A 9,743-nucleotide genomic window follows, 5' to 3' on the forward strand; every position below is an offset into this window, starting at 1 on the left:
TAGAAAAGTAATGAAAAAGTTATTCAGCCTGGCTCAGAAATAATAAAGTGGAAGACCATGTTAACTTTAGTAACGAGTGAGATTTAGTTATTCATAAATACTTGAATACAAACATATTAAGTTGAATGTATTGTTGGTTAGGGAGAACTACAAAGCATTCTAAATTTAGCCAAGATTAATTCCCATGTGATGAGACAAGACTGGCTGTGATAAATCAGGAAAATCAGTAAGTGAAATAATTGATTTTACCTTGAAACAAAAGCAATTTATCTGAGAGGATTAATACCCTACATGGTAAATATCACATCATCAGACTACAAAGGAGGTAAGAGACAAAAATCTAAAAGAGCATGTACAAATTCTGGCAACAAAAATGAAGATAAAATCTGACAAATAAGTCATAGGATCAGAATTATGCCATTCAGCCCATTCAATCTGCTCTGTCATTCCATCATAGCTGATTTATTATCTCTCTCAACTCCATTTTCCAGAAATAGAGCTGAAAGAAAGGAGATTGCAAAATGTGTACGGTACATCAAAATTAACACATACAAAAATGGATGCTCAGGTGCAAAAATGAATTTTCAAAGACAGTTAGCATTTATTAGTTAAAGTAAGGAAATAGACATTAAGTTATTATTTTACATCAGCATTTAGTGGAAAAGGATGTAGAATGTAAGAAAGTCATTTTAAGACATTGGTCCCTCATTTCTTTACAGTTATGCTATATTTTATTTGGATTCTTTATTATTTCTGTCTTTGCACTATTTTAAATTAACTACTTAATATACATGTACTTACTGTAATTCATTTATTTTTTAAAATATTTATCATTGTACTGCTACTGTTAACATGTTTCACAACATATGCCATCATATTAAACCTGATTCTGATTCATAAACTATACTTACATGCAAGTTTAATCTTTCTTTTAGCTTTGCGACCGAATACATGCATTACAGACAAGGGATCTACAAGAAGAAGATTTTGATAAAAATCTCAGTGAGGTGAATTGTCTTGAAGTATCTAGTTATTTCCTTGATTAGAATTTGTATAACACTCGCTGTTAATAACTGAAACACGGCAAGAATGACAAGAAATCTTCAAAGTTGGACCAGACTGAGCACACTTAATGACTGATTACCTAATATTGAGTTAAAGATTAACTTGCACGAATTGTTCCTCACTATTTAAGTATTGCTTTTTGGTTTCTTTGGAGAAGTGAGAATGCTATCACCCCGTATTGAGATATATTTCTTGTGAGTCAAATGTAGCATGGCCAAATGTAGCATTGAGAAAACTATTTACTCAGTGCCATAATGTGCCTTCATCCTGAGCAGCCTTTACAATACCAATCTCACCAATATTGTGTGCCAATTGAGCTGTACCATTTATCAACTGAATTGATGCTATAACAAAGTGAGTATTGACCTCGCCTCAAAACTTTTAAAATTTGGTACTATGATGCTATCGATATGCCCATCAAAATTGAATATTTGTCCACCTCTGTTAAGTAGATAGATGTAAATAGTATTTTTCTAAACCTGACATGTATGTGTAAAGAATTGTTCAAACACTTGTATTGTAATCAAATTCAGCTGAGGAGTTCTCATTCTGAAATATGTAGTTTACAAACACCTTGCTTATATATTAAATGTATTTTATTCTAAGATCTAGCACTTGTTAAGGTACAGGAATGTTTTTTATTAAATATGTTCCTGCCTTTAGAATATCTGTTATTATCATTCAAGTAGTATTATTTATCTTGCATCGATACTAAATGGCCTTGAAGCATCTACTTAAGCAGTGTACATTCCTATTTTATGAACTTAAGTTTATAGTAGTTTAATAATAGGTTATTAAGAGTGGGAAGTATAAAATGTTATATGTATTTATTAAGAATTCTGTCCAAATGGCTTCATCTCATATTGAGAACTCTTATTTGTTAACATCTCACTACAAAAGATGAGTATTGTAAAGTATGATTTTTTTTAAAAGCTAGATACAATACATACAATAGATTATATTGCACATACCTGATGTTTTTGTCTTTTGAACCCTGACGGTGTTTGTAACAATTTAAAATACGCACTATATTGATTTTCTAGTCAGACCTACATCAAACTTTATCCCCTTTCATTTACTAATTGTACATAAATTTTCGTCGTATAAAGAAACTGTATACTAAAGAAAATTCTAATTTTAAAATTTAATGAAAAGTTTATAATATAGTTTTGCAGTTTTAAATAAAATGTTCTAAGTTCAACAATATGTTGTAATTATTTTTCATGTATGTATATTCTATTCTAATTTTGAATACATTATTTGATGAGGAGTACTTTTACAAGATGTTTTTATCATGTGTCCACTTATTTTAAATTTAATTTTATGCATGCACTTTAACTTTTCTGACAAATAATAATCAGCTTTCCCAACTATCTCTTTCTGCAAATATCAGAATAAACCAGTTTGTTTTTGAAAATAAACCTATTTAAAAGTGATTCATAGTGCAAATACCTTCAACCCAGAATCAGCCTGATGCTTAACTTTGAGACCTTTATTAGTCTATGGATGATCAGAACATGTCAGCCAAAACTGTTATATTTTTAACCTTAGACTTTTATCTTAAATATTAGATTTTGGGATTTTTGGAACAAAAAATGTGAACATAAACTTGAGTGATTTTATTTAAAGGCAGTCACTTACATCATTGAAAACACAAAATCCATAGCAGCTATTGGGCTAGCAATTCTTTGACACCAGTCTGTCTCTGCAATAGTTGACTTTCTAAATCATTTGATGACATCATGACACAACTATTTTGTACATCTAAACATAAGGTGCTGTTGTTCAAAATTCCAGATCGCCTAGATTTTACTGAGGTGGGCCTCTTGTCGGTGTTCTGCACTCTTCCAACTGAACTTTACCAGGATATGGAAACTAACTTGGCGATCCATTGCACCCTGCAGCCATACAGCATGGGACTTCACTAATGTTGAGCCCAAAAATGAAAATAAAGCATTGCAGTTGGTGTTCAGCATCAATCATTACCAAGCTGAACGTGGTGAAATCAGTAATCAATACCGCCCGAGACTTACCGAACAACATTGTAGTGAAATGCAGCTTGCAACAAATTGCCACACTGTAGCATCACCATGTTTAGCATACCTCATTTCCTCAGGAAAAATTTATGATGACTCTCACCAATTTTTATCTGCACACCATAGAAAGCACTATAGCTTGGTATAACATAAAACATAGAATAGTACAGCACAGTACAGGTCCTTCGGCCCACAATGTTGTGCCGACCCTCAAACCCTGCCTCCCAGATAAGCCCCCACCTTAGATTCCTCCATATACCTGTCTAGTAGTCTCTTAAACTTCACTAGTGTATCTGCCTCCACCACTGACTCAGGCAGTGCATTCCACGCACCAACCACTCTCTGAGTAAAAAACCTTCCTCTAATATCCCCCTTGAACTTCCCACCCCTTACCTTAAAGCCATGTCCACTTGTATTGAGGAGTGGTGCCCTGGGGAAGAGGCGCTGGCTATCCACTCTATCTATTCCTCTTATTATCTTGTACACCTCTACCATGTCTCCTCTCATCCTCCTTCTCTTCAAAGAGTAAAGCCCTAGCTCCCTTAATCTCTGATCATAATGCATACTGTCTAAACCAGGCAGCATCCTGGTAAATCTCCTCTGTACCCTTTCCAATGCTTCCACATCCTTCCTATAGTGAGGTGACCAGAACTGGACACAGTACTCCAAGTAACAGGAATTCTGCAGATGCTGGAAATTCAAGCAACACACATAAAAGTTGCTGGTGAACGCAGCAGGCCAGGCAGTATCTCTAGGAAGAGGTGCAGTCGACATTTCAGGCCGAGACCCTTCGTCAGGACTAACTGAAGGAAGACTAAGTAAGGGATTTGAAAGTTGGAGGGGGAGGGGGAGATCCAAAACAATAGGAGAAGACAGGAGGGGGAGGGATGGAGCCAAGAGCTGGACAGGTGATTGGCAAAAGGGATACGAGAGGATCATGGAACAGGAGGTCCGGAAAGAAAGACAAGGAGGGGGGGACCCAGAGGATGGGCAAGGGGTATATTCAGAGGGACAGAGGGAGAAAAAGGAGAGTGAGAGAAAGAATGTGTGTATAAAAATAAGTAACAGATGGGGTACGAGGGGGAGGGGGGGCATTAGCGGAAGTTGGAGAAGTCGATGTTCATGCCATCAGGTTGGAGGCTACCCAGATGGCCACACATTTTAATTCCACATCCCATTCCCATTCTGACATGTCTATCCACAGCCTCCTCTACTGTAAAGATGAAGCCACACTCAGGTTGGAGGAACAACACCTTATATTCCGTCTGGGTAGCCTGCAACCTGATGGCACGAACATCGACTTCTCTAACTTCCGCTAATGCTCCACCTCCCCCTCGTACCCCATCTGTTACTTATTTTTATACACACATTCTTTCTCTCACTCTCCTTTTTCTCCCTCTGTCCCTCTGAATATACCCCTTGCCCATCCTGTGGGTCCCCTCCCCTTGTCTTTCTTCCTGGACCTCCTGTCCCATGATTCTCTCGTATCCCTTTTGCCTATCACCTGTCCAGCTCTTGGCTCCATCCCTCCCCCTCCTGTCTTCTCCTATCATTTTGGATCTCCCCCTCCCCCTCCAACTTTCAAATCCCTTACTCACTCTTCCTTCAGTTAGTCCTGACGAAGGGTCTCGGCCTGAAAAGTCGACTGCACTTCTTCCTAGAGATGCTGCCTGGCCTGCTGCGTTCGCCAGCAACTTTTATGTGTGTTACAGTACTCCAAGTGTGGCCTAACCAGAGTTTTATAGAGCTGCATCATTACATCGCGACTCTTAAACTCTATCCCTCGACTTATGAAAGCTAACACCCCATAATCTTTCTTAACTACCCTATCCACCTGTGAGGCAACTTTCAGGGATCTGTGGACATGTGCCCCGAGATCCCTCTGCTCCTCCACACTACCAAGTATCCTGCCATTTACTTTGTACTCTGCCTTGGAGTTTGTCCTGCCAAAGTGTACCACCTCACACTTCTCCGGGTTGAACTCCATCTGCCACTTCTCAGCCCACTTCTGCATCCTATCAATGTCTCTCTGCAATCTTGGACAATCCTCTACACTATCTACAACACCACCAACCTTTGTGTCGTCTGCAAACTTGCCAACTCACCCTTCTACCCCCACATCCAGGTCGTTAATAAAAATCACGAAAAGTAGAGGTCCCAGAACAGATCCTGGTGGGACACCACTAGTCACAATCCTCCAATCTGAATGTACTCCCTCCACCACCATCCTCTGCCTTCTGCAGGCAAGCCAATTCTGAATCCACCTGGCCAAACTTCCCTGGATCCCATGCCTTCTAACTTTCTGAATAAGCCTACCGTGTGGAACCTTGTCAAATGCTTTACTAAAATCCATATAGATCACATCCACTGCACTACCCTCATCTATATGACTGGTCACCTCCTCAACGAACTCTATCAGACTTGTTAGACACGATCTGCCCTTCACAAAGCCATGCTGACTGTCCCTGATCAGACCATGATTCTCTAAATTCCTATAGATCCTATCTCAAAATCTTTTCCAACAGCTTTCCCACCACAGACTTAAGGCTCACTGGTCTATAACTACCCGGACTATCCCTACTACCTTTTTTGAACAAGGGAACAACATTTGCCTCCCTCCGATCCTCCTGTACCATTCCCGTGGACAAGGAGGACATAAAGATCCTAGCCAGAGGCTCAGCAATCTCTTCTCTCGCCTCGTGGAGCAGCCTGGGGAATATTCCGTCAGGCCCCGGGGACTTATCTGTCCTAATGTATTTTAACAACTCCAACACCTCCTCTCCCTTAATATCAACGTGCTCCAGAACATCAACCTCACTCATATTGTCCTCACCATCATCAAGTTCCCTCTCATTGGTGAATACCGAAGAGAAGTATTCATTGAGGACCTCGCTCACTTCCACAGCCTCCAGGCACATCTTCCCACCTTTATCTCTAATCGGTCCTACCTTCACTCCTGTCATCCTTTTTTTCTTCACATAATTGAAGAATGCCTTGGGGTTTTCCTTTACCCTACTCACCAAGGCCTTCTCATGCCCCCTTCTTGCTCTTCTCAGCCCCTTCTTAAGCTCCTTTCTTGCTTCCCTACATTCCTCAATAGACCCATCTAACCCTTGCTTCCTAAACCTCATGTATGCTGCCTTCTTCCACCTGACTAGGTTTTCCACCTCACTTGTCACCCATGGTTCCTTCACCCTACCATTCTTTATCTTCCTCACTGGGACAAATTTATCCCTTACATCCCGCAAGAAATCTCTAAACATCGACCACATATCCATAGTACATTTCCCTGCAAAAACATCATCCCAATTCACACCTGCAAGTTCTAGCCTTATAGCCTCATAATTTGCCTTTCCCGAATTAAAAATTTTCCTGTCCTCTTTGATTCTATCCTTTTCCATGATGATTATAAAGGCCAGGGAGCGGTGGTCACTGTCCCCCAGATGCTCACCCACTGAGAGATCTGTGACCTGACCCTGTTCATTACCTAGTACTAGATCTAGTATGGCATTCCCCCTGGTCGGCCTGTCCACATACTGTGACAGGAATCCATCCTGGACACACTTAACAAATTCTGCCCCAACTAAAACTAATCAGGTGCCAATCAATATTAGGGAAGTTAAAGTCACCCATGATAACAACCCTGTTATTTTTGCACCTTTCCAAAATCTGCCTCCCAATCTGCTCCTCTGTATCTCTGCTGCTACCAGGGGGCCTATAGAATACCCCCAGCAGAGTAACTGCTCCCTTCCTGTTCCTGACTTCCACCCATATTGACTCAAAAGAAGATCCTGCTACATTTCCCACCCTTTCTGTAGCTGTAATAGTATCCCTGACCAGTAATGCCACCCCTCCTCCCCTTTTTCCATCCTCTCTATCCCTTTTAAAGCACTGAAATCCAGGAATATTGAGAATCCATTCCTGCCCTGGTGCCAGCCAAGTATCTGTAATGGCCACTACATCATAATTCCATGTATGTATCCAAGCTCTCAGTTCATCACCTTTGCTCCTGATGCTTCTTGCATTGAGGTACACACATTTCAGCCCTTCTACCTTACTGTCTTTACACCGTTTATTCTGCTTCTCTTTCCTCAAAGCCTCTCTGTATATTAGATCAATAATAACAATAATAAACCAAGTTACCAGATGTTAAGCTAGGAAGATAGGAAATAACCATTTTCAGGAAAGAGGAATTGTTTGAATGGAAGTCAGCAATAACAGCTAGTAAATCCTTAACTTTCCCTCTCAAACCTCCGGCAGGCTAAAACAGAAATCATTAGCCGAATTACATTACAGAAAATCCAAGGTTGCTCATGATTACATCTCCTTTTGTACCTGGTCAGAGTGGAAAATCAGGTAAGAGAATTTATCCATAACAGTACTTTGAGACATTGCCATTCTGCTACTGCACTTTGAGCAATGCAGCAGCAGTAAGTAGTGAGACATAACACTAGTACTGTACTTGTCAATGTTTAGGATCTGTATTAATCTCTGTAGCTGAAATTGTTCCAAATTTGCTTGTGTTTAGATAGATAACCCAGCAAGGTTACAGCCATAATCTTTTCAAATATTATATTGAGCAGATAATGGACAAGACATTGGTCAAGCAGTGCCTTTTTTCTGGTTGACTATGTCTTAGAATGGCTGAAGCAATATTGTTTTTTTTAAGCATTGAGCATTCAGTCTATTCCTGTGTCAATTAGCCATTGCCTCAGTTTGTATTGAATTTATATAAAACCTTCCACATCCTCCCAACAGAAACAAAAAAAAAAAATTGACTGGGAAACCTTCCTCCACTCAGATCTTTATATATCCTTCAGAAAATAGGCAGGACATTGGTTTGATGTCTGAACCAAAGATCACACTATAAGATGATGGCACCTGTAAGGCACCCGAGAAACTATAATCAACATTTTGAGATTGAAGTATGGTAACACATTGCAGGGAGAATGTACTTTGAAGCACTGGCAGCTCAAAAATTCTTCCTCTTTGAGGTTTAAGTCTCATACTGTTGAATGAACATCCAAGTGGATATGGTTCCTCCCATGAGCTCCCCCACAGTTCAGTCTTCCAGCAGCCGCCCAGTTCTGTCTGTCATTTATGAAATCTTCGACGGGAAGTGCCCATTAACGTATGCATGTCCAGAAGAAATTAGTTATCAACTCATCTGAAACCACTGCAAGTCCCTTAACATAGTCCGTGTTAAGTAGACTGGAAAACCTACTCAGTGCAGAGGGTCTGATATCATATGTTTGTTTGGTTTATCTGGGTTTCAAGCCATGTTAATAGTACAGAAGGGCTTGTCATCCAGTACGCAGTAACGGTATCATGGAGACTATGGGATGCCAAAATAATTCAAGTATCCAAAGGGCCAGTCAAAATAAAGGAAACTCACATGTTCTTGTTAAAACGTGTTGAAATCAATCTAACATTTCACACCCATCATTCAGAGGAAAATAAAAAAGCACATGTAGATCTTATTTTCAAACAGTTGGCATGTTTACTGTTTCCTCCTGAGTTGGCTTCATTATCTTTGCCTGCTGAAGATGTATTGGGCAGCTTTTATTTTGCATTTATACAATATGATGATTCATATTCAGCTCTGGAGAAAGAACTGGCCTTAATTCACATCTCCCACAAGAGGTGGCATTTCTAACAGTATAATGCTCAGAAAAGCACAGGATATCAGCATGGTTTATATTTTAAGAATTTGTTCTAGATCTTGTATTTGTGACCTTTGCACTCAGAGTTGGTAAAACCTGAAGAGTGCAGCTAAACTATCATTTCTGATGATATAACTGATGACTCTTACAAATGACACACATCAAAGTTGCTGGTGAACGCAGCAGGCCAGGCAGCATCTCTAGGAAGAGGTACAGTCGACGTTTCGGGCCAGGACCAAATTTGATGTGTTGCTTGAATTTCCAGCATCTGCAGAATTCCTCGTGTTTGCGTTTTTAAATTCACTACTGCGAAGCCTCTTCCGGTGATGCCTACACTGAAGAAGTTTCAATCTTCTCTTCGACGGGAGTTCAGTGAAACCATCTCTCACTGCTCCCCATCTGTAATTTCTTCTGCTCTTCAACTTTTCGACCACATTTTGACTCAGACTCGCTATCACAGCCATTTTGCCTTTCTTGGAACGTGCCTCCGTCACCAACTTACTCCAGTTAGACAAAGGGTCTCGGCTCGAAACGTCGACTGTACCTCTTCCTAGAGATGCTGCCTGACCTGCTGCGTTCACCAGCAACTTTGATGTGTGTCGCTTGAATTTCCAGCATCTGCAGAATTCCTCATGTTTGCACTCTTACAAATGATTGTGTTATTAGAATTTAACCAGCTAAGAACAATAAAATTATGTTACATTGTAAAAGACAAAATATGTCCAATTCTTCCAATCATTTGTTGAAAACTGTTTGTGGTTAATATCTGGTCTTTAGTTTTGTGCTCTGTTTCATGATCTCGAAGTTCACTGCCAAGATGATACAATATTTCCTTAAAAACACTTGAAAATGTGTAATGAATATTTGGCCTTTTCCTGAGGAAAATTATGGTAGATAACATTTTTCTCAGCATATTTTGCTCTAATTCCACAACTATGTAATTATAAACACAAGAATAAGCAGAGAAAACAAAAGTACG

The 9,743-nt window shown here is 39.8% G+C and overlaps 1 protein-coding gene across 8 annotated transcripts in view; it reads left to right on the forward strand.

Moving 5' to 3' along the window:
- katnip (katanin interacting protein) overlaps positions 1–2,173 on the forward strand; it is a 144,590-nt gene extending 142,417 nt beyond the window's left edge. For all 8 annotated transcript variants that reach the window (XM_072268548.1, XM_072268544.1, XM_072268543.1 and 5 more), the window contains one exon: positions 936–2,173. In XM_072268548.1, coding sequence (XP_072124649.1) covers positions 936–991 — 56 coding nt within the window. In that variant the 3' untranslated portion in view covers positions 992–2,173. The remainder of the gene's footprint in view (positions 1–935) is intronic.
- Positions 2,174–9,743: the final 7,570 nt, after the last annotated feature.

Source organism: Mobula birostris, chromosome 9 (assembly GCF_030028105.1).
Source record: "Mobula birostris isolate sMobBir1 chromosome 9, sMobBir1.hap1, whole genome shotgun sequence".
Classification (NCBI taxonomy): domain Eukaryota; kingdom Metazoa; phylum Chordata; class Chondrichthyes; order Myliobatiformes; family Myliobatidae; genus Mobula; species Mobula birostris.